The sequence below is a fragment of the Anabas testudineus genome, chromosome 15 (genome assembly GCF_900324465.2).
Source record: "Anabas testudineus chromosome 15, fAnaTes1.2, whole genome shotgun sequence".
In the NCBI taxonomy this organism is placed as follows: domain Eukaryota; kingdom Metazoa; phylum Chordata; class Actinopteri; order Anabantiformes; family Anabantidae; genus Anabas; species Anabas testudineus.
In genome coordinates, this window is record NC_046624.1 from 8,321,362 (window position 1) to 8,346,209 (window position 24,848).

Genomic DNA, 24,848 nt, shown 5'->3' on the forward strand with positions numbered 1-24,848 from the left:
ATAATTAAGTATTGTTTTCTAAGATATCTTACATCAATGAGTTCCTAAAAAAGTACCAAAGTAGGCATCAAAGCACATGAAGGGGTTCTACTGCTATTTTAACATTGCACATAGCTCAATTTAGACCACAACCCAGTGTTGCTTTGGGGGTAATGAATCAGTTAATTTAATTTCCACCTCTTGAGATGGAGTGGACAACATGGTCAAGGAGTACACCTAATTTGCAGCATGACATTGCAAGGCCTTGGCTCTAAGCACACACTAACAAATTGCTGCTTAGATAAGCAAATCAACAGGGACCAGGGCAGAGCAGCTTGGGGCTTTCAGGGCACAATAAGTGAGAGTGTAAAGTTATTCTCTGACTAATATAAGTCTGAAATCAGAACATATGACACACAGATACCACCTTCTTAGTTAGGTTCCAATGTTTACAACAAGTATTCTGCTCATAATAGTTTAGGTATTTCAGTGAAAGGCTCACTGTGACCCTATAGCAGAATTTGTATTGCACTTAAATAATTTATCTACATGGTGCATAGAAGAGCTTCTACCCTATGTTTCTGCTGCATGCATACGGCAAACATATTGCAACTAAAGAAAAACCCATACAAATACAATATGATGCATATATACTGTCAAAAACTTTGATTCCTTGCTTGTATTCCTTGTCTTGTTCTAGCTTGTCTGTTTCAATGTAATTTCTTAAGTTGCTAAGTGTTGAGATGTCAGGGTCATAATAAATGTAGGATCAACAGTAACCACTTTGTCTACAGATTGTATACAGTGCTGTGTGCGAACTTGAAAGTTACCTGATCTGCCGTCTCGCTGGAAGTCTACGTGGTACCAATCGCCATCATTAACCTTCTTATTAACGGCCTTGGTCTTTGTGGTTCCCGAGCCCATATCCAGCAGCAGGTAGAGATGTCCATCCAGCATCTCAATAGCAAAGAAATCCACCTTGAGAGTCTGGGGACCCTTGGAGTCCTTCGGCTGCTGCTTAGGCTTGCCGTGGCTGAAGAGAAGAAGGCCATTGGGCTCTGTGGTGCGGAAGTCAAAGGAGATGGAGCCGGTCTTCTTGGCATTCCATTTGTTGAGGATGATATAAGACTCGGGCGTTTCAAATGTAATTGGGTCCAGAGTGGCCACATTCTCACACTTAAAGGCCACAGTGCCATGGATTTTCATTTTGGGATCACCCTGTCTGGCCAGTCTGGACAGCTCAAGTCTCACATCGTTGTTTTTGTACACAACCTAAATTAGGAGTAGAGAAAGAAAGTCAATTCTGTAGTGATACGAGCGGCACTTTATCTCACCTATAAAGTGACAGACTGACTTAAGTTGAACGTAAAAATTTTAAAGTTATAGATAATTCAAATGTCATATTCAGATTGTGTTTATCAAATGAACCTTGTGTGCATTTAACAAAGAAATTAAAAACTGCCTCAACACTTTATTGCTTGGGAATGTGATCAACAGTGATGGAGGCTGGATCCTACTCAGACAAACATACATCAACATATAAAATATATTAAACCAATGGCTGACATAATATCAGTCATTGATCCTCAATATATCGCTAACAACTTTATTGTCTCCAAAGAGGAAATCTTTCCATAGCACTACAGTAACACAGATTCAGATCATCTTGAATCTGAATGCAGGGTATGGGAGCTGCAAGACAGGATGCTACAGAAAGGTACTTTGTTTACTAGCTGCTTAGGCTTGTCAACTGCCTTTGGTCAGTAAAGCTATAGTTTTGAATTGCACCAAGGTGCTTATGCCTGGTTATACTTGCCTGGAAGTGTAGTTTTTTATGCGTAACTGCTCAAAAAAAATTAATGAGCTGAATATGAAAAGCAGCAGTTGTCCATGTGAAATACCCCCCCTTCGGGACAGTATGTCATAAGCAGAGTTCACACAGCTCAGCCCTTGGTCATCTTTGTCACACTGCACCTATGCGTGAGGAACTGTGTGTACATGGCGCCAAATGTCACTCACATCCCCCTGCTTTCTTTGCTCCCCATTTGATGCTTTCAAATCACATGCATAAGGGTACTCTGTCTGAAAGAAGTAGAAATAGTTGAACCATCTGTTTTGACATTTAGCTCTGCTGTCAACTCAAAGATAGTGTGAACACAAAAGGCAAGACTGATAATGTTTGGAGTCACTGTTTTTATCAGATGGCACCTCTTGAGATCTACTATATGTGAAAAGTGAAATGGAGAGTGATAAATCCAAACTACCGCCCTGATTGCAGGTGTGGAGTAAAATGCTGATTAAGGTCTCTGGTGGAGACTGTGATTAGAATAAAAGTGGGCAGAAGACAGATATGACTCTCTAGAGCAAATTAAAAATGAGCACATGAGCACACACATCCATATTTAGAATAGTGCACATACTGTAATTCCGAAAACTGATAACATGTAAAAATTCACATATTTTTAATATAGAAAACATCAAACCCTCACTTCAATATCAGTTAATACTCAGTAACACAGTGAAGCAGACAGAGTGCTTCACTAAATGAAGTGCATTAGTGCTGTGACCTTTAAGGTGCCAAGTGCTGTGGAACCGAGGTGCAGGAGTAACAGACAGTAACAGCCTATTACATAAACCCAGCCATAATGTCCTTAAACTACAAATTAATCATAGTTTAGATGTAATATCATGTACAAAGCAAGCATCAACTGACCAATTTAATAACCTCTTCACTTCTCCGTAAAGTCTCAACTCAATTTAAACTAATGTTTTATAAAGCTCACAAATAAAGAAGTAAATTCAGTTTAAATCAAATCATCAAAAACATGTAACCAAAGACTAAAATGTAGCTACAGTAGTGTAGGGTAAGGTGGCAATGCATGCCACACTGTAAAAATCAAGCTGGAGTGCTACTGTAATTGGCAACGCTCTCGCAGAAATTAGAGACAACCATAACCTCATCATTATCCAATCTCCATAATGAGAGAATATCTAGTGTAAGTGCAGTTGGAATGGCGAGGATCCCTCTGTCTAGTTACATTTGATTTCCATATGAGAAAATAATTAGTATTTTGGTGAATCTCAGAACCTTTTTATTAAAATGCTACTGTAACATATCAGTACAAAGCATATACACACACAAAAGTGTAAAATTACTTGTTAAATGAAGTACTAAACTTAATGTTACGAACAAAACTTTAAGTCTCTAAAGCAACAAGCTGTCAATAGTGCGCCAGGCAGACAGATAAAGCAGCAAGTATTATTTAACAACAACCTCCAGACAGTGTCAATAAGCCCTTCCACACTGCTCCAGCACTACTAATTGGTAGATGTGGTTATCAAGTGACGGATAGCCCTATTATGGTTACTGCATGCACATCTATTCACATAACAGAGTTCTAATGGTGAATCTATTCTATATCAATGGGCAATATCACGAGTTAGAGATGTGGAAAAAACACTGACCGCGCTCCTTATTTGCTGTCATGCTAAGCATTCACTAGAAAATGGGGACACCTCCAATGGGATAGCGTTTGCATGGAGCGTTATGTTTATCACCGAGTCAGATCTGCTGTGTCTAACAGGTAGACGGTGCATCCGAATTTGAAATTTCTCCTAAATGCTTTGTGACTGCCTGTATCAGGCGGCATTTAGCTGCAATAAAAAGAGACAATGCCAAGCTTTTATTCTCACATCTTCATCTTCTCTTTTAAAAAATAAAAGGTACAGTATGTCCTCAAGTCTGAGACAGAGCCAAATTGGATGCTTTGAGGATTTCATAGAAATAGAAGTGGAATAAAAATGGAAAGATTTTTTTTTTTAAAAGTGAAGGTATGAATACGGATATGTGTTTCTGCTGGACTTTAGGTTAACAGATACAACCAATAAACTCAAATCAATTCTTTAAAGTCAAGACAAAGGGCACCTTTCAGAGTCAATGGAGCTTTAGTCTGAGCTACGACTTGTGCTGCACTAGTAGTGCTGCACTAATTTGTCATCAAGCTAGGGCTGTGACAACTGAGCCATTACTGCACCACCGTTTGTTTTGCCATCAGAACCAACAGGCAGGCGTGGCAACTCAGACTAGGACGTGCACAAGAATACTGCTGCAAACTGCATGAAAACACTGCACAGCACATGCTGTTAAGCTACAACCCACATGCTATCACACCATACACAGGATGTTTAATTCAACAAGGTGAATCAGGTGACGAAGGGACCTTGTTAGTGTTCTAAAATGTCAGAAACTAATGGAAAAGCAAGTAGATGAAACAAACTACATTGTATGGGCCTATTTTTGTTTGGTATCGGCATCCACATTTGTCTGGTAAACTAAATAAAGAAATTTTAATTATCCCACAAGGAAATAAAATAGTCTGTTTCATATCTCCTGGGAGTGATACCAGGTCTGCACCATATGTTTTTTTAACATAACGTTTTTTTAAGTAATTGAATACATTTATCTTGAGATAGTGAGAGCAGCTGCTGTGGTTAGGCTGACCTAGAGCAATGATGGCAGCTCAGTGGGGTAGATGTCCATGCACAGGGTGTGCCAAACCCATTCCCATTGTCACCACATCTGCAGCACCTTAGAGACACGTTGCATAGTAAGACAGTCCCCTTAATAACGAGACCTCTAATGGGCTGTACGTGGTGTGTACTGTGGGCATGTAGTCCACACCCCACCTGCTCATTACACAGTGCTGCCTCTGACCCTTTGAGAGATTCACTGAGGACGACAGCCTGTGCTTGGGGTGAGAGACAAAATGTAGGACACCAAAAGAGGCTAGGAAGCTAGTAAAAAGAAAAGGGGAAGGGTAGAGAAATGGGGAATGGGGAAATTAAAAGATAAATGAACGGATCATTTTGCCAGACTTTGGAGAGCTGCCTGATGGATATCTTTGTGTATCCCTGGTGGCCCCTGAAGTAAATGCTTTAGGTCAGAATCCCTATTAACCAAAAATAAAAAAATACTGCCGTACAGCTTAAAGTAGAGGCATAACTTATGAACCCTGTAGTGGATGAATTACCCCCTCCTCGCCCTCTCTTGCTTCAGCTCTACGGATAAACTTAGACTATATACAAGCTCCTAAAGTACGGTGACATATAAGTAAATGAACAAATGAAACACTGCAAATTATGAGCCAGACTCAAAGGCCCCATTACACCTTCAAGATTCAAAAAGTGCTGAATTCAGTAAATCACCTTACAGCATAAATGTCACAGTGCTGTACATTTCTGGACCCTGCTGCGTGTGCTACTCATTGAAGTTGAGCGTTTTAGCCCAAGTATCTCACAATGTGAATTTCTACAACTAAAGTTACATTAGTTTAAACAGATGTTTTACTTCTGACAATGACCAAACCTAATAATAAGTAGTCTAGGATGATATCAGGGTGGTACTGGATGTTCCCGAGTGAAAGCATCTTAAGGGTGTCAGATGGTTGACAGCTCATGAAAACTCAACTTCGTCTTAGCATCACTGCTCCTCTTTAAAGTGCACCTGCCATTGCTGTATGAAACCAGTAGTAGATTCCAGTACAGGACAGAGTTCTACATATGTGGTTGCATAGTGCAACATGCACCTCAGTGTGTTTATGCTTGCATGTCGTTGTGTGTAACATTATGATTGCACTGGGGTGCAGAGGCAAAATATGTTTGTGTGAGGGCATAGGAGGAAAAGAGGAGGATCAAACTAAAGCAAAGTGTAAAGGATGAGCTGCTATGGAGTCCTAAGGTCATATCCTGTGCACCCACCAGACTCAGAGTGCACACAGAAGTGGTGTTTACCTCCTTCAGGCAGCCCATGAAGTTGTTGCTAACCGGGGATCCGGGCAGGTCAGCTGTGCTAGGACTCCCTCCAACATAGAAAAAGTCATCAGAGCCTAGCATGGTGTAGTCTTCTTGTGTATATCCTGTGGTGGTCAGAATCCCATCCACTGATATTGTTACCTAGACAACAAAGCACAGGGAAACAACATGCTATACTCAGACGGCCTATACACTGCAAAGCTATTGCCTTTCCTTCTTGCTGTCTATGACAGACTTCCATATGTTTTTTCCATTTTCATGTCTGTTACCAATGTCTTTTTTCTTGTTCTTAGTATTATTTTGTCCAGTTTGATTAGTAGGAAGACTGCAAGCCTTCAAATGAATGCTATTCTACTTTGAGAGTTAGTAAACTGCCCATACTACAGTGTTAGTATTGCCCCTACTGCAACTTAAAAAAACTTTAGCAGACACAAAAATGGTGTTAGTAGAATGTTATCTAGGTTAGTTTAACTTTTAATTCAATATTAGTAAGTCCAGCAGTTCTACAGAAGAGATCAGAACGTGCTACTAGGTTAGAGAGGGAGACCATGCTATGAAAACACACCTTTTAGTATAGGGTATTTGAGGGTATTTGAGAAAACAAAAAAGCAAGCATGCATTTGCCTTTTCTTTTTGCTTCCAAGCATACAAAAAGAAAAATTTTCCCAATATTCTTAATTGGGAGACAGAATCAGTTCTGTGACACTTCACGTCACAGTGTCAGATGCATGCAAAAGTTCATGGACACTGCAAAACCACAAAGAGAAATAAGGAAGCACCAGAGAAGCACCAATGACAAACACAACTCAACTGTTACATTCATCTTGACAAATGGGCAGTGTGACATTTGCAACGCATAGTCAAAGTGCATGCCATGCAAAGTGAATGGGGATACAACTGGCTGAGCCAAAGAGCATCAGGCCAGCCAGACAGGAGCGGGTCCTCGTTATTAACCACAGCTTGATGCAAAAGGCTCGAAATGATGCTCCTAAAAAAGTTGATCAAACAGAATTGGACAGGAAACAAGTGAAATAAAGAGGGTGAAACCAATGAATGAACCAAGAAATTAAAAAGGATTCGAAAAGTAAGCAGAAGAGTACCAACCGCAATTTCCCTTTTTTTGTAAATGACGTCTACAGTAAAAAAGAAAGAAAAGAAACACACGGCAAACCCAAACTAAGAAACAATTAGAATGATATCTACCGAACAATGTAGTTTGTTTACCATAGCGTGTCCAATGCCTGAGTGCTTTGTGGAAAAGGGGGGAGAAAGGAAATTAAAAACTGTGAACAGAATAACGTTTGTTACTCAAATAATATATGATGGTCAATACTGTTAGTACATTGTTAAAGGACAAAAACCATACTGGTTAGTAGAATGACACATTCCATGAATGATGTTAGTTAGGTTCCAAAGCATGTTAGTAACAGAGAAAAAAGGGCAAAATAAGTTCAACAAGAAAAAAGCAGACCAAGGAAATAACAAGAACGCTCCACAATAGGTGTCAGAGCTCAACCAGTGACTTCCTAAGTTCCTCGTGGTGTTTTTTGCACCATGTCCTCTGTGTGACCAGACCACTGAGTAGCAGAAAAAACTCCCTTACCCAAGTCCTGACAACAGATTATGATTGACAGACATCAAATGATTCATAAGAAAGAATGCCTAAAGCACATCAGTTGACCCTCTTTAACAAAGTCCCGAGTTCAAGACCATTTCAAAGCTTTATTTCTCTTATTGCTGTTGACATTTGTGTTCTTGGTTTTAGGCTTGAGACCAATCCAGTGTATCAGGCTTTCCGGCGCTCATACAATACTGTACCTCCATTTGGTCTTATTGATGAACTTTAGGATCACTTTACTGCAATGAGACAAAGCAAAGAAGACCCTGACACAGAATGAGGAGGATGGTAATTTTGATTCCCCCACAGAGCATGCACTCAATATGCTTGGTATTCTGTAACAATTTGAATGCAGTGAATGTTCAAGCTGGCCAAATGCTTAGGTTTGTCAATAATCAATTTCCTGATTATGCGAAAGAAGCAGCTTTGGTGTTGAGGTGAAGACAAACATTTCCCATCAAACGAGTAGGAACAAATCTAGAGATGTTGTCTTGTTGATGTGTTTGTAAAACCTGGTCTGTCGTGGAAAATATAACATTTTGTATAACATGTTATTTCATTTAAAATCATCTGTCTGACAATGTACGGAAGAAATCACGACTTGAGCACCTGCTGGGCCAAGTTCAGCTATCTTTGGCTTCTTCAGCTCCATCAGTTAGTGCTGATAGAGCGTGTTCTCTTGGCTATGCCGCGTGATCTGGACCAACTGCTTCTCAGGATGCCGTCACGACATCAAGGAGCGCTCCAGCTTTCTTGATCCTAGAAGGATTTCTGTTGCAGCTGCAGTGGGATTTCTCTCAGAATGATGCTGAAGACCATGTTGCTACCAGTGGAGGCAATCAGGCCAAAGGTAGCCCTGAGTGGTTGGTTCAGGTAGCGTAGCAGTGTCTGCCTGACAGGAATTGGCCACTGGGACCAGCTGAGTTCTGGCTGGACACTGTTATGTTTCATCCTTTTACAAGGTTTTAGGTAAAGTATGCTGAACCACATTTTTCTTTTATTTTCCCTGTTTTTTCATTTTTTGTTTACATAGTTAAAAGCTTTTTTTTTTTTGTCTGTTTTTATTTACTGTTGTTACTTCCTACTTTGTTGTGCTGTAGCCTACACATTCTACATTTAATCTTCATATGTTACCCATATATTATCATCAGCTGACACAGTACAGCTTTACATAGTTATGCTGATGACGCAGCTTTACACGGTTGTGTTGTCCAAATGGCATTTGACCAACTGATATTCTTTTTTTGGTTGGTGTCCAGGGATTGAGACCCAAAAGCTATTTTATTAACGCAGTGCTCCACTTGTGACCACTCAGGCCCTGGAGTAATGGAGGAAACCCCATGTGCTAGATTGTAATCCCATGTACTGGATTGCCTGGGAAGAGTAAGTCATAACACATCAACCTACTGTAGATTGAATCAGATATCAGGATCCTGCTGTAAATGTGTCAGTTTTCAGCTAGCAGGGATATAAAATCCAACAAGCAACTGACTCAAGGAAAGCCAGTTGTCTGTGTCGAAAGCCACTGAGGATGTGTTGATGTGTGCCTCGGCAAGCTTTGCTGTTTTCAGATTGGTCATAGGTTCGAGAGAGTAACATTGCTGTCATATCCAAGGGCGCTCTGCCATTAGTGGAGTGTTTCATTAAAGCTTAGAAATCCCGTTCGAGTCATTTGCCTGTGTTCACGGAGCTTTGATGTCAAAGTGTAATCCTAGATTTATTTGTGCTTTGCATATATTGTAAGTATGTCACTTAAATACTGAAAGGATTGAAAATCAGAGTTGTTCTCTAGGATATGTAAATACTAGTACATTACTAGTATTGACATATACATGTGTCCTAGTACTACGTTAATGGCACAATGTTAGGAAATAATAAACCAAAATAAATGTAATATTTGTTTATCTGTGGTCATATGTTTGCCTGAGCATGAATGTTTTGAATGCTATTTTTAAAAGCAATGTCTTTCTTTTCTCCTACTTAATAATTTAATAGAGGTCTTGATTCACATCTAGATGTCCCTGCTCACTTGTGGTTCTGTTTTATCTCCACCATAAGCCACCATGATTGAATTTAGCAATCCAATTACAATGTCTGGAAAAAAATAATATATTGTATGATGGGAATGATTTAAGTGCATTTGTTTTGTTTCATTTACTAAGTCTCTGCATCATCCGCTGTACTGTTACCTGACGTAGATTCCTTGTTACTTTGACATCATGCCAATCATTGTCATTAAATTTCCCATTGACTGGCTCCACAAGAGCTTCAAAGGCTCCAGACCCCAAATTAATGACGAGTGAGACAGCCCCATTTTTCAGTGCCAGGTTGACGTAATCAGCTGATTTGCCCGTGTGCAGCATCAGTCCATTCCTCTGTAGGGTTTTGAATGACAATGTGATTTCATCACTGCTGCTTTGAATCGGGTTCAAGGACAAGTCGTAACAGAAGAACTCAGATCCTTTGAAGGTTGCGACATACTCTTCCTTTCCTGCGGAGACAAAGAAAGAGAAATGTGTTGCATTAATATCACAGCCTCTTGGGTGCCTGTTGGGAAGCTGTCAGAGAAAATGAGAAAGAGTGTCTCAAAAATGCTGGATTGATACTAAACAGACTGAAACTGGAGAGAGAAACTTGATGCGATGGAAGTTACTTTTGCAACATGGTTACTAGCTTTCAAGGACCAGCTATTACCTACCTCAACCAGAGAACACAGGTGTGTACAGAGGGGAACTGCATTAGGTAATAGCTATTTAACATTACGTAAGTCACGCTTTTTACACATCTGTAGAGAAAATACACACAAGCTACTAGACCATCGCTACACTTGTGAAAAGTCTACCTCGTATGTCATGAATATGTACTTCTTTCCTAATTTACAACTTATTTACTTCTCTGCTTTCTCTCTTTAACTTGTGACATACAATAAGTTATTGTGTCTCTCTGATCAAGGCTGGAGAACTACAGTACAGTAGTATCACATCAATGTGTACAGCAGGCTATGGCTTTCCAAACGGCAACTGAGACACACACATGCACACACAGTCCTACACTGACAGCAAACAGAACCTGCTGTGACTGATTAGAGATTAATATATATGGAAGCATATGGAATCACCCTATTACATGGAAAAGAACACACACTGCTGCATATCTAAATAAATGAATTCTTGTCACCAGGTAATTTAAAATCCTTAGCAAACTACAATTAAGCTCAACAATATGTCCAATGATTAACAGCAAACAATGAAAAGCCTGTCAATCCACACAGACAACAGGCTATATGTTTTCAAAATCCATCCTTTACCCAAACTGCTTATCCTTTAAGGGTTATAGGGGTGTTGGAGCCAATCACAGCTGTCAATGGGCGAGAGGCAAGGACCCTGGGCAGGTCTCCAATCTATCACAGATAGACAACTACACCTCCAGGCAATTTAGAGTCCTATTAACTTAACTGCTTGTCTTAGTATTGTGGGAAGCAACTGAAGTACCCGGAGGAAACCAATGCTGGCACGAGGAGAACATGCAAACTGCACACAGAAAGGCCGGTGAATTTGGACAGCCTCAAGATGGAAGGCGACAGCGGTAAGAGCTACTGAAGATTTGGGTCACAGTTTGACTTTATTCATATTTCTTACATCAAAGAATAGCAATATCGTTACACTTCTAAAAATCAATAATTGCACAAGTGAAAAAGTTTAATAATATATTCTCACTTTTTTTGCAACTTCCCCAAACCAATTGCCATATTGCCGAGCTTCATTATAACTGTTCAGAATGTATATCTGTGACATATGAACTCATCCTACCATTCAAAATCATAACTTAATTTAGTCATATATGTTTCTCGATACATATGATATGTTGATGTTCCTCAGCCACCCTCTGATGGTATGACAGGAGTCTAACAAAGTAAAAAACAACCTTGTGAAAAAACCTTAACACTGTTACTGCGATATAAATACAACGCAGCACTGGGCGCCGTTGGGTGACGCATGTGAACGCCCATTAGAAAGCATTTAAAAACAAGTTTAGACAGATAACAAGCCATTAAAGTCACTAGCAGAAAATAAACCACCAAAACACAAACAGACCAAAGCATTCATTTATCACAAATGGGAAGCGCTGCACATTCATATATGCATGGCAGACACACACGCAAATGCATGCATACAGACTCACTTAGTGTGGCATCCAGGCATGGGTACAACAAACTAACAAATAGAGTGGCTTGCTGTCCACAACAATTTGTCACCTCACTGATTCGCCCTTAAAGGCAGTATGGTGCACCTCTGGGAAAACGACAAGAGGCCGTAATTGAAGTTGACTGGATCTTACCACTCTTTGGTCATTCCCTCAATGTCTGAGCCCCCCTATCAGTGAAAATGAGAGACCTCTACCTCTACCCTCTTCACTAAACCCAACCATCCCTGCTCCACAAGCTCAATGACCACATAACAAATAGAGCCAATAGTCTGGGGTCATACTCATCTCTCTCTCTCTCTCTCTCTCCACACAGCCCCATCTCTGCACAGTTAATTTCTCCTAACCAATGGAGAATGGATTGTGAGTGTACAGCGGGGGCATTGTTAGGAATTTACAACACTTGGGGCTCAGCCCAGAGGCAGTTTCAGGATTGGGGGCGTACATCTCCTTAGAGAATAATATTTATATTCAAACACTGGCAGTCTGGCTTAGTCTGTGTAAACATATGTAGGTTTAAATGAACCAGAACAATTGGAGCATCAGTCAGCACTCAGCTGCAGCACACTCTTATGTGTTAAAGAGAAAAACAAATCCGTTCATTTAATGTTATGACTCTATAATTTAAACATGCAATAGAAGGGAAGGGTATGATTGTGAGGAGACTACCTAACTAGCTATCATATTAAAAACCCATGATACAATTTTTGCAATCACATTGACTCTGGACAAGCACGACTTGTCAAGCTTTAACATATTCTGCTCTTGGAGGCATTTCACCATTAAGCTCTCAGCCAAGTCAAGTGTCAGACCAAGCAAGCACTGAAGCCTCCATCTGGCCACTAACAGCACCTCACAAGCGCACAGCTGGCTCCTTTTAGCAGTCTTTCCATATTTGGATAATAAGTCACTCTATGCAAACTATATTGCCATGTTGCAGTGTGATGCTGTGGAAGTATGTACTCTGCATTTGTCATATTTTGCATAGTCTCTACCATTATTTTTCAAAATAAAGCTGGATTTATGTGTTCTTGACCACCAGGGGGCAGACAGACTTCACAACAAATCTTCAAAAATTAGCTCTATACATCAGCTACTCCGCATTTCTTATTGTTAACAAGACTGCTGTGAAGCCTTTTAGTATATTTTAACTAATAGACTTGGTTTTATGGCCTAGAACTGTATTATTCTGGGTCAGTCTGACTCTCATCCACCATATTTTCAGCAGAAACTGGTGTGTGAGTTTAGAGGTATGCGTATATGATATTCACATAAATAATGTGTTTCATATGAAGGGAAGCTAATTGTGTTTTACCACAGGTACTACAATATCCTATTTTCACCATATGTACTTAGTTTTTCTTCCAGTTGTGTATTAAGCCTGACCACATTTAAGGTTTTCCAGCAAGTAAGACAAAACAGTAGTGCAAATAGATGAGTGACAGTAAGAGCAGTGTGATCACTATTTCCCACTATTACCCAAGATACATATTGTCTGGCAAAAACTATGGCAGTCCAACAAAGGTGCCTAAATTGTATGGTTAATTTTATGCCAACATAGTTGGAATAGTTGCTTATGCCAACTTCCAATGACAGAGATACAATTTTCTGTCAATATTTCACAAGCATAGCAAAGATATTCTATTTTAATCAATTCAGCGGCCTACGCAGAAAAAGTATTAACAGTGTTTGCAATTGGTTTCACGACGAAAATTGGTCATGAAACGTAACCTGATCGTTGCTAAAGTCAACAACAAATATCAAAAACCGTGTTTCTAAGCTGATGAAACACAGGTTAGGTGGATAGTTAGATATTTTGTACTGTACAGGTATAATCAGCATAAACTTGTGACCAGTGAGCTGAAAGTGGCAGTAAGCTGCAAAGCGAGGTATCAAATAATAAATGTATATATATATATAAACTACAAAAATATTTCTTTAACCTTTATGCTTGAGCCTTAACGTCACATAAAATGTTGCTGTCACTATGAAATATGTTTGTTATTTTTTTCTCTTAAATTACATGTGACAGTTACTGACAGTGTCCTTTACCAGCACATACCATATTTTAAAGCAGGCTCATGTGAAATACTGACTTCAAAAATCAAACACGCCCATGAAGGAGTGAGCACATTCTCAAAGTAAAATGAGACATTTTTGACAATTATCCCCTTTACATATGCTTAAAGGGATAATATTTTCCACCTGAATTCATCTCATTAGACTGCTACTGTATATGCGCAGGATGTCCTGAATATTTTGAGCACTCGGTGCATAATTCTCTGAGCCATGAAAGCAAGGCCACAGCAACACAAGTACTGCGCAGTGTGTGTACACCCGTGTGTTCGTCTCTTTCAGACGAGATCACAGTAAACATAGCAACCTGCAGAGTTAATATTTAGCAACCAAAGTGTCAGATGTGTCATTTTCATGCGGAAAAAAAAATCTTGAAGAAGACGACTGGTTGTCATTATTTTCTCCCAGGTATTTGGACGTGTTCCAGTCGACTCTATGTGCTGTCCTACAGTCTAGAGTCAATCAAACTACAGCAAGCTACTAGCACCTTAATGCCCTTGAGTCATGACACTGAATGAGAACATGGATAAGAGCCACCTCCTTTAGTCTTTTTTCAGAGAACAGAGGACAGAAAAAAAACACATGAACAGAGTGTAGCTCCCAGGGAAAGGCCAGAAATAGATACATAGGTAGAAACTTGTCACAGTCTGTTGTTCTGAGTCATTCAAACCCTTTTCGAGCAACAACAGAATATCTGTGTCTTCGCTGCCACCCAGTTTACACCAAGACGTTCACAAGTTCAACCCCCAGCAGAACATATTTCAAACAGCTTGTGCCACTTCTTTTCTTAGACTCACGAGAGATGTGCCGAAGATGAGTGCAAAAAGAGTGCTTTGACGCTGATGTTCCCATAATCTCTTCTTGAACTGAGGGATGTCCTCGGCCATATAAACAATTGTTAATAAATAGCATGAAATCGTTAGTGCCATTCAGGAACCTCATTCTCTCTGGTCACATTGTATTTGTGGTTGTGGTGCAGAACAAACTACCCATATTGATGGAGGTAATAGAATTATTCGCCGCTCAAATTACATTAGTGTCACAAAGAATCAAAGAAGTAGGGTGCCGCATGTGGGCACAGCAAACAGCCACGTGCACCTCGCTACAAAAACCAGAAGAAGCTGCATAAAAGTCTACAAGTAGCATTTAACTATCTCACAGAAGCTGACTATGAAGAACCGAATCACTCATTCATCACAAAGCACTAAGTGGCTACAAGCAGGAGCACGTCATATGTAGAACAGTGCCAGCATGTGACCGAGCGACCAGGAGGCTCCTCATCAGTCACTTTGTTCTGACACTAATCTGGCATCTGCTACACTATGGCTTCTTTTTAAATTAGCTTACACACAGGGGAGAGCGCTGCCTGTCAACATCAAGTCGTGACACAACAGTCTGAAACAGACGCGTCGGGACAGGAGAAAAATTGCCTACAAAATGAACATCAGACGGAGCTTCGGTTTGAACTGTCATTATTCCAATTTGTGACATATTTGACCTGATAAAGTGAGTAACACATGTGAGGAGTTGATGGAAAATGGTTGAGAAGCACCAATATTTATCAGTTTAAATAAAACATACTGGGCTTTATTGTCAGCAAAGACACAACCGCGCCTGATGCATAAGAAACGGGGCCCATGGCTATTTGAAGGAGCTGGACTAAGGAGATTTTTAGGCATTGTTAAAACAGTCACGGTAATTACGCTGGCCGCCTCCAGCAGCATCGTCGTGCTCGTGACAGTCCCCAGCGTGAACTGTGACTATAGCGTGAAACTCTACATCACCATTTCCCTGTCAGGTAGCTCACTAACACCCACCTCCCAAGCACCACTAGAAATACCCATCTTCAGCTCTCAGAAACAAGTAAGTAAAGCTGAAGTAAAGAGACCTTGTTGTGCTAGGCTCACTTTTTTATTTTTTTGGTTCCCGTGAAGTTTACAGCGCTCAGATGCACTATAAAAAAATAGCACCTGTGGATTTTTAACGACCAGATGTTCCACGAATACAGCTGGGCGCTAAAGTCATCCACTACGGAAACCAAATTTGTTTAATCATCCGTGGCGAGGCTCAGTGAGTGACACTGGATTTTACTCTCTTCCCATTCATTCTCTGTTTCCTTGTTTGACTGGCAGCCTATTAACATGATACAGAAGTTAGTGTCTGGCAGCCAATTAAAGTGATAGAAAGTTGGCATCATGAAACCAGCCTAAGCCTCTTATGTTTTGACAGAGAGAAGAATTTCTGAAGTGCCGCATTCTTTGAGAACATATTTTAGTACATGATTATCAAACCATTCAAAAGACTTAGGGTGAAATGTCTCGAAACTGCTCTGTGCTTGTTAGGTGGACATGCCCAACTCACCCACTGCTGCACATCGTATCAACTTTTACAGTTTTGTTTTCATTTCTACAATAAGAATGTAATTATGAAGCTGGTTGTTTTTGTTGCTGACGTGTCGTCAGTGCAGCGGAAAAAAACGCCAGAGAACGTCTAAACTAGCTCAGTCAAAATGTATCCAGGCATTAAAAGCGAAGGGGAGTCAAAACGTGTGGATGTGTGTGAGTTCTGTCAGACTCCACGCTGTGCTGGCTTAACATACAGTGTCATTTAAATTCACAGTGTGAAAGGTGTCTCGCTGTGCTCAGAGAGAGACCCCCCCCCTTCCCCTGGTGTCAGTCTACAGAAACACTTTGTCCATAGTACATTTACTCATAATTGGCTTCATCATTCAGCCTGTCATTAAGGTTGGAGGTACTTAAGTCACTCAAAGTGTGTATGCAATTATATGTGTGTTTGTGTGTGTGTACCGGTGATTTAGTTATTTAGTGTTAGTTTTCTTTTTATATTATTAACTATTACATTGTATTTCTATACTATTTATTTTGCAATATTGTTTTATTTCTAAAACTAAAGGATATCTTCAATATCACCTAATTCAGTATAAAAAGTTTTGATTAATTGATTAATTTCTCTTTAGCTAATAAAGTGCGCCTTAAATGCTCAATTCACAATTGTCACATTTACGAAGCTGAGTGCTTTTAACATCTATTAATTCACCAGCTGATTATTTATCAGGTTTTATCATTAAATATCTTCAGCTTTGGTTCCCTGCTAGCAAAACAGTCCTGGATCCACTCAGCTTGTCAGTGACGACAGAAGAGAAACATACTCACAGACGAACTTACAGACGAGCCGGCCTGTTAGTAACTGAGCAAACAGTGTGTGATCACCTGATAAACAAACTGCAAACAGCTGTTTTGTGTTTTCTGTCTCCAGACTCTGGATGCTCGCTCCTCCTCCACCTGCACAGGAAACACTGAGCGCACCTGGGTAATGTCTCCCCCTGGTGGCCGGGAGAGCCGCAACAACGTTCCGCATTGAAAGCAAGATGAGGAGTCAAAGTCTGGTTGTGTGTTTGTTAAGTTTAGTTCTGTTGATGATTGTTGTTCTTTGTTTCTGCATGTTTTATTGAAAAAACACTTTTCCTTGTTGTACAACATCTGAAATTATTGGCAGATCCTACAATTCTATTGTCTATGCTTTAAACGGTCTATTATCAAATAGTTTACCGTTTGAATTTAGTGTATTTCATTATAGAAAGCTAAAGAGTTTATATTTTGTCTCCTTTTCCTTGTCATTCAGTGTTTACTATTAGTTTTAACCTATTGTGATTTAACTTGTAAACGCCGTTGTAAACGTCACTCTGTATTTCTAAGCGTCGTTCCTGTATATTGGCAACACATTCCACATTTTTACACACTGTCATGCAGAGCAGTCACAACACTGAACAACTGCTGCCGACAGCATCACAGGTAGCATCATTGATTACAAGTAGAAGGCATCCTTCTACCTTCTTCGCTGCAGGTGCAGCAATAACAGTGTAAGACGGCTCATTAAATGATTTTCTCATTGCTCAGTGGCCCCTTTTGTGCTCACTATCAATATGTTATTAGATTTGGATGACATTAAAACATATTGTACAGTTCTACAGTGACAGCATTATTGATAACATATCAATAATAATCAAATAAACAAAGGGCATTAGGAAAATGATGCTTATGATGATCGCGATCGTGTTTCTAGAACTTTATTCACTGTCTGAAGGAAATAAAGTCACTAAGTTATGATGTTATATAGTATTACAGAAAAACATAGAACTCATTTTATTCTTCAACCACATTACGCAAATAGTTCATTTTGCATTTTTAAATATTAATAATTCACTGCTGCATTTTTGCCATGGGGGGGGGGGGGGGGGGGGGGGGTAAGCAGGGTCAAAGCTGTATATTGATACAGAAAACATAACTGTGTTTACAGTGACTGCTGGCAATGAAGCTAGAAAGGAGGTCAAAGGAAATCTCTTATTGTCGAAAGGGTATGTTTCAAAATCCCTGTCTAATAAAGTACGATGATGCTTTCAAAAGGGAATATGACTTCAATCTGATAAATACTACTATTTTCAAAAGTAAGAAATAATGATTTGGAGTGTGTATGTGTATGTATGTGGTTATTAAGAGTTGTACAAACATCCAATAAAGTCGAATAAAATTCAGCACTAACAAAGACTCAAGCAGTCATTTCAGTGTGTGTCTCCCACATCACACACACAGTCCGTGTCTGCTCACTGTAATTGGCTGTGTCTCAATCAGATGTGCAGGCAAACCTGCTGTGGGATCAACTCCCACGAGAACACGACACCACCTCATCCACAGCTGTAAAATGTCATTGCAACTTTGATGAGGTATGCGCCTGTGCGCGTATTCACTCACGCATGAAAACAAACAGGAACGCCACACAGATCGCGCTCCACGGAAGGACACACGTTGAAGAAATCCTACTGTTAATACACATGAAAAGTAAATGAAATTCAAATAACTATGCAGGTTCTGTCCACGCTACAAAAGTGCCATTTCCTCATAGCAGAAAATCGAACAGCTTACAAAACAAGGCTTGTGTGGACCCGCTAGCAAGTCAGAGAAAAATGTTTTATTTCACTTAAACGGTTCTTTTTGTCCAAATGCTGCTTTGAGGTTTTTTGATGGCACTGAAAAAACACTGTTAGGCAGAAATGAGCTCTATCCATATGAATCCCAAACATGGAGGGAACACAATCACAGATGTTTGCAACAAAACAGCATTACTGGTGCTGTATATGTGTGTGTGTGTGTGTGTGTGTCTGCTGAAAAGGCTAAAAGAGCTTCGGCAGAGGGTTTGCAAGAAAAATGAAGAAGGCTTTCTACAGGACGTACTCAACATCAAATATATGTCTGAGATAAAAACGGGCAGACATTTATAGTTGGCAGCTAGGCCACTAAACTAGATGTTCTGTTCCACTCCCCCACCCTAACTCCACAAAAAGAGCTGTATCCCGAGGACAGGGTGGCAAAAGACAAGGTAGTCAATCTTCTGAAAACATCAGCGCAGAGCGGAGAAAAGGGTAAAACTATTCAAGCCTCTCGAAGTCCAAAGATAGGCAGCGAAATCAAACAGGACATCAGAGCGAGACAAAAACTGGAAAGACAAACACTCGCAGACAGGTAAATATGCATGTGAACGCACCACACACCCAGATGGATAAACACACACACACTGAGCAGCACACTTCCAGCTGCAAGGCTCTCATTTGCTCTCAGCCCATTACAGAATCACAACAGCATTACAGTGAAGAGGGAGTGTGATGTGCTGAATACTAATCTGCAAAGCCCAATCCATTTCAACAGAGTAAATCCACAGGATAATAATGTAAGCCTTGGGGAGATGGGGGGGATCAATATCCTCATCAAAAGAGCATGAACATTGGGAAATTAGCATATTGTTCGCTTAACAATGCCGTACATATATTTAAATAACACTATAAACATTTTCTAAAACCTATAAGAAATGTAATGAACGACATTAGTGCTAATTTATCGTGGGTGATGATCGTATTTCACTGACTGTTTACTAGGTAATAGAGTATTTGCTAGGATCCTTCTGTGTGAATGGGCCCTGTTTGAAATGTGGTAATAAATCTTTGCTATATTCATGTTAACAAGCTGCTCTATTTGGATGTAACTTTGTTCAGGGTTGACAGCACAGAGCTAAAGTTCATGCTGCAAGAGAGCAGCAGAGGTTACTGTCCACTTTTGATTACTGGTGCATGGGAAGCAGTGTCTGGCTGGAAAAGAAACTGGCATTTGGCAGATGTCTAATTTGGGCCATATACAGGGAGACATTCCTCAGACAAGAGCAAAGCCAGGAGGCTCTGAGCCATGTCACTGCACAGAAATAATTCATGTGCTAATTACATCAGCAGTGTATGATTTCTATGCAGCGCTGCTCGTGTCTTCACAGCTCTCAGCACCGAGATCCACTCTCTGTCGAACACAGCATGAATCCTTCATAGCGAGCAGACACCCAGACACATCACTGAAGGCACTTTCTTATCCTCATCCTCGGCGCTCATCCCTCATTGCTCAGACTGTGCATACATCAACTTAAGTATTAAGGCACACAGGTTCAGTATGTCCTTGAATGGAGTGTTTATCTCACAAGCAAGGGATTACACTGCTATTATCTCACATTTGGCTATTTTGACTAATTGGTTTTGCTCAGTTTAATTAATCTTGTAATTTAACACCTCGTGAGAGGCCACCTCCGCTAATAAAAGCCATTAAAAGTTGGGTGCGTATGTACAGTATGCGTGTGTACATTTCCATGCATGGGTTGAAATCTCTAGAAGAGCACTGCTTTATTATTTCTTGTGAGATGAAATGAAAACAAAGGCAAGCACAACACAAGTCTGTGTGACGGTGATGGAGAGAAAGGAACAATATATTTCAGCACAATCAGCAGAGAATAGAACAGAAAACCTCAAATGAATTTTGCCACGCCAGAAGTTTTTTCTACCAGAAGGATGACTGCTGCACTGTGCTGGACGTTAGCTGCTCCCAGACCCCTATAAAAGTAAAACTACTTAATCAGCTGTGCCAGATACAGTTACTGGTGTGTTTTATGAGCTGCCCAAAATAATGAAGGCATATAATTTGGGAAGTCATCATCATCTGGGTGATTGCCATAACCTTCATTTCCCACAAAATGAAAGTGCGACTAGAGAGAACCAGTTATCCCAAATTAGAGCTGTCACAATATCAGATTTTCACTGGATAATTTTTGTGGCCGAAATAATTCACAACAACAATATTGTTGTAACATCTACAGAAAACCTGACAAAAACAAACGGTGCTACTAGTCAAAGTTATCTTTGTCTTTGTTTATTGGAGGATTTGGAACAAAGCTTGAATCTTGGAAAGAAAATTTTTCACAGTGAAACCGAAAAAGCATTTTTTTGCTTCGACGTCTCTGTGGCAGCAACTTCCAAGAAGTGTGTCTTCTAGTAGTACACATGTATACTTTTGTTCTTTCGGTTCGAAAGTCAACACAATGAGATCAGATTGTTCATTCGTGCCTTTCCACTCTGACACTGGCGAAGTGGCCTGTCTGTCAGGACTAGTTCTTTCAGGTGCAGTGAGGTGAACATGAGATAAATGTATCCTGAATCTAAACCAAATCTACCCAGACAAGAAAATGGAACAAAGAGCCCTGCAGTTGTGTGGTGCGCACAGCTTTCTTTGTTTCTTGTTTTTTTTGTATCATGTTTTCTTATCAGACTTTTTATTAGTCACTAAACAAAAAAGTTTGCCAAAAAAAAACACCTGCGTGTGTTAACCTCCCCGTGGTGAAAGATCACGGCGCGGCACGCTGAGCAGCATCGTTGCATGTTTTCAAATGTGCTCCGGTGAACAAACCACTGCAGGACACTGAAGCTTGACAGAATCCCAGCATTACCTCGCTGAGCTGCCGGGCAAGGTCACAAACACCAGAGTGGATTTGTGCTCTCATTGGCTAAAGCATGGTTTTACTATTTAATACATTTGAACAAACGAGCGCACACAATATCGAGTGTCCAGTTATTTCCTTCCTTAGTGAACAACCATTGGACCTATTGTATGCATTTAAACATCCTCTCTCAAGGTGCTCGAAGGGTATTTGAGCAAGGAAAGACAGAGAGCCTCCCAGCTTTGCAAGATCACAATGAGGCATCCTTGGCAGTGGAGAACCAAAGGCACAAGTGTTTGTACTGAGCCAAACACTCCGAGGCAGTGGAGCTGAAACGCAGGTAAAAGCAGAAATCCTGATACAACAAGAGGAGAATTCATCCTGTCACCACATCACTTCAAAGGGTAAAAGACCTCGCTAAAGCTAAAAGTTCTAAAAATAAAGGCCACGCTGTCGCGTTTTCGCTTAACAGGTGATACGGAATCACAGTCCTGCTCCGCCGCTCGGCTTCAAAACAAATAGCACTCTTGAGGCTCTAATTAAATCCAGCCTGGTAAGACGATAAATAAATATATAGACTAATTAAATGGCCCTGCAAGGGAATGCAAAGCAAGATGCAGTTGTGCTATTGTTAATCCATTCCTCAGTTTTGCAGTCTGCTTAATCAGTCCATCGCTCTAATTACATTGACGCCGCTGTCCTCACTGAGGTTTGTTCACTGATGGTTGTCTTACATTGCCCTCCTTCCTCTTCCATCACCTTAGCAATTGCTAATGGCACTACATCCTCCCCACACTCTACAGGGGGAGATTGTCCCTCGACAAAGATGCTGACCTATGGAGGGAAAATTACTCACTTTGTGTTGTTACTGTTTTAGCAGCACTACGGTCTCCTCTGACACTAGACCAAGGTCATTTCACAATGGGTTGTCCAGCTGCCACTCTGCTGTCAACAGGCCTGAGTGATGAAGGAGAGTGTAGCCAGTTACGGTGACAGGAGTCAAGGCTACGGGAGCTTGATAAAGATCAGCCTCTATCAGGAGTGAAAACAGCACGGCAAGACAGATAGAAAAAAGATGATCCAGCATTTTGGCCCCTACACCATCAAAGTGGCAAATAGATCTGCCGTCTGCATAGCCGCTCTGGTTCGCATTATGCTGCAAGCTGCAACAGCCACGCCACAGGAATAAACACATGGCAAGAGCAGTCATCACCGCAAAGCGATACCCCGAGACGTATCGGCTGCGCTATCGCTCTTTTCTCTGGTTGTTGTCAATCCTGTCAGTCGTATGAATTGATCAGTGGCTGCTCGCATCCATCAGAGTGACTCATCCAACACAGATATGATGTCTCGGAGTCCAATTTGTTCTATCCCCTGGGCTGAAGTAGATGGAAATTTGTGGTTCAGTCAGTTCGTTGCCTATTTATAAGAAAGTCCTCCTTGTATCTCCACTTCCAACATGCTCATCCACACAGTCAGGAACCATATTTAATTTTTGCAGCCGTTTTTTGTGCCTGGGCCTCGGCTGCATTTTTTCTACATTTACTGTAACCTTATCAAATCCTGATCAGCCATGTTCCTTAGTGAAGATATAGCATTTTGCTTCCTCTTGCTTATATAATGAAAAAGGCATTTTAAAAACAACCCTGAAAAGCTAAGAAATTTGACTCCATCAAGAATGGTTTAGATTAATGTGGGTGTGATCTACAATCAATAAATATCATTCCTAGAATTTGCATTATCAGTGTTGTGGTTCATTTTCTACATAACGATCACTGATAATGTTGCATGTCATACATTCATTTTTCAAGATCTTCGGTTGATCCAAGCCAAAACATGTTTGCTCCAAGTCACTGGAATACCCTCTAATTTGGGATTTGTATTTTCAGTTTATTTGCTTGCTTTGTTCTCAAACAGTGTTTTCCTGGGAGAGATTCTGGACTTAACAGGATTTCGTCATTTCAGCAGTGGAAAGACGACGGAAAGAGTCGGTACATACATAGCCTAATTCCATTTGAAATCTTTATGCTTAAACAAATGAATATACAAAAGCTGACATGTGTACCGCGTGCAAAATGCACATCTTACAACACGCACAAAAAAAAAAAAAAAGACTGTGCACATTTGTGTGTGTGATCCCGTGCCTCGACTGATGTCTCTCGTGAGGGAAGGAACTCCATTTCTACAGCGTGGCACAATAAAAGCCTGGAAATTTACGAATTAATTAAAAGAACAGGGTTGCTTTTTCTGTTCCTCTGAAGTGTGCTCCAGAGACCGTTGAAACAGCCCTAACAAGGGTCCCAGCACTCCCTTCTTCTTTATGCTTGTTTAAGAATTACATATGAGACAAAAAGGGACAGTGGACAGCGTGGTGTGTTAATAATTTTTTATCCTACACGATTTACTGTAATCTACAAGTGTGTAACTTGGTTTTTCCTTGCTGATTTACATATGTCACGCGAAAGCTTGGCGACACTAGCAAACAAATACAAAGTAAGTCGGCGTTGTGGCTGAAACAGCAGTGAAATGAAAGCATGTTTTGTGTGCTACTTTCAGCGGAGTCCTTCTTTAGCACTCTCCATCAGGGCCGTAGCCCTGGGTGACTGAGCCTTTTACCTATCTGCAGCATCCAGCCACCTGCCATGGAAATCACGGCTGTTTCCGCCATATGCCCCAATGTTCAGCCAAGCCGCTCCGGTCTGTTCCGCCTTGAGCAAATTTCATTATGGGATGGCTGGGAGCACTCGGCACTGCTCATTAAGGCTATCAGCGTGGCACGTCACCGTTTGTAACACGGGGGATGCTGGAGGTTGCTCACGCCGAGCCTAGAAGATCGTTTAACAACTTTGCACAAATGGCAACTGTAGAACTTTTGTTGAAGTATTATGGTATGATAAAATATGGTGTTCTCTCAAAGATGCACAGAGATGTTGCTGGAAATTTAGCTGTATTGATAATAAAATGTAAAGTTTGTGGTAAGAATATGGTGACAAAGGTATGCATAGTTTATTATACACAAATCAAGACTTTAAGCACTGGTCTGGAATCTTTACACAAAGTATATTAAAATTAGACTATGAGTTATGTTTTGAATGATAAATTAACATTTATACTCTTGCAAATGGTTAACGCTATATAGGGTTAACGTTACCAAACATTAGACTACATTTTAGCATTGCCATTGTAATGTAACTTGTAACCAGAGAGGTGGTGCAGGCACAGCACCAGTGCTGGTTAAGGCTACAGTAAGATAATAACTCCAACAGAAAGAGGATAAAAAGAAAATTAATTTTAAAGGTTACCATTCTAATTTGCAGGCATTCTGACTTAAAGATGTTTATAT

At 40.4% G+C, this 24,848-nt stretch overlaps 1 protein-coding gene across 24 annotated transcripts in view; it reads right to left on the minus strand.

Annotated features, from left to right (window-relative positions):
* LOC113159466 (neurexin-1a) overlaps window positions 1-24,848 on the minus strand; it is a 217,797-nt gene that overhangs the window by 133,084 nt on the left and 59,865 nt on the right. For 10 of the 24 annotated variants that reach the window (XM_026356186.1, XM_026356173.1, XM_026356163.1 and 7 more), the window contains 4 exons: window positions 9,598-9,899; window positions 6,994-7,038; window positions 5,770-5,931; window positions 810-1,251 (listed from right to left, as the gene is read on the minus strand). In XM_026356186.1, coding sequence (XP_026211971.1) covers window positions 810-1,251; window positions 5,770-5,931; window positions 6,994-7,038; window positions 9,598-9,899 — 951 coding nt within the window. Of the gene's footprint in view, window positions 1-809; window positions 1,252-5,769; window positions 5,932-6,993; window positions 7,039-7,330; window positions 7,648-9,597; window positions 9,900-14,484; window positions 14,591-24,848 lie in introns of those variants that run through there. The other 14 variants (XM_026356188.1, XM_026356175.1, XM_026356167.1 and 11 more) reach the window with 4 other exon arrangements.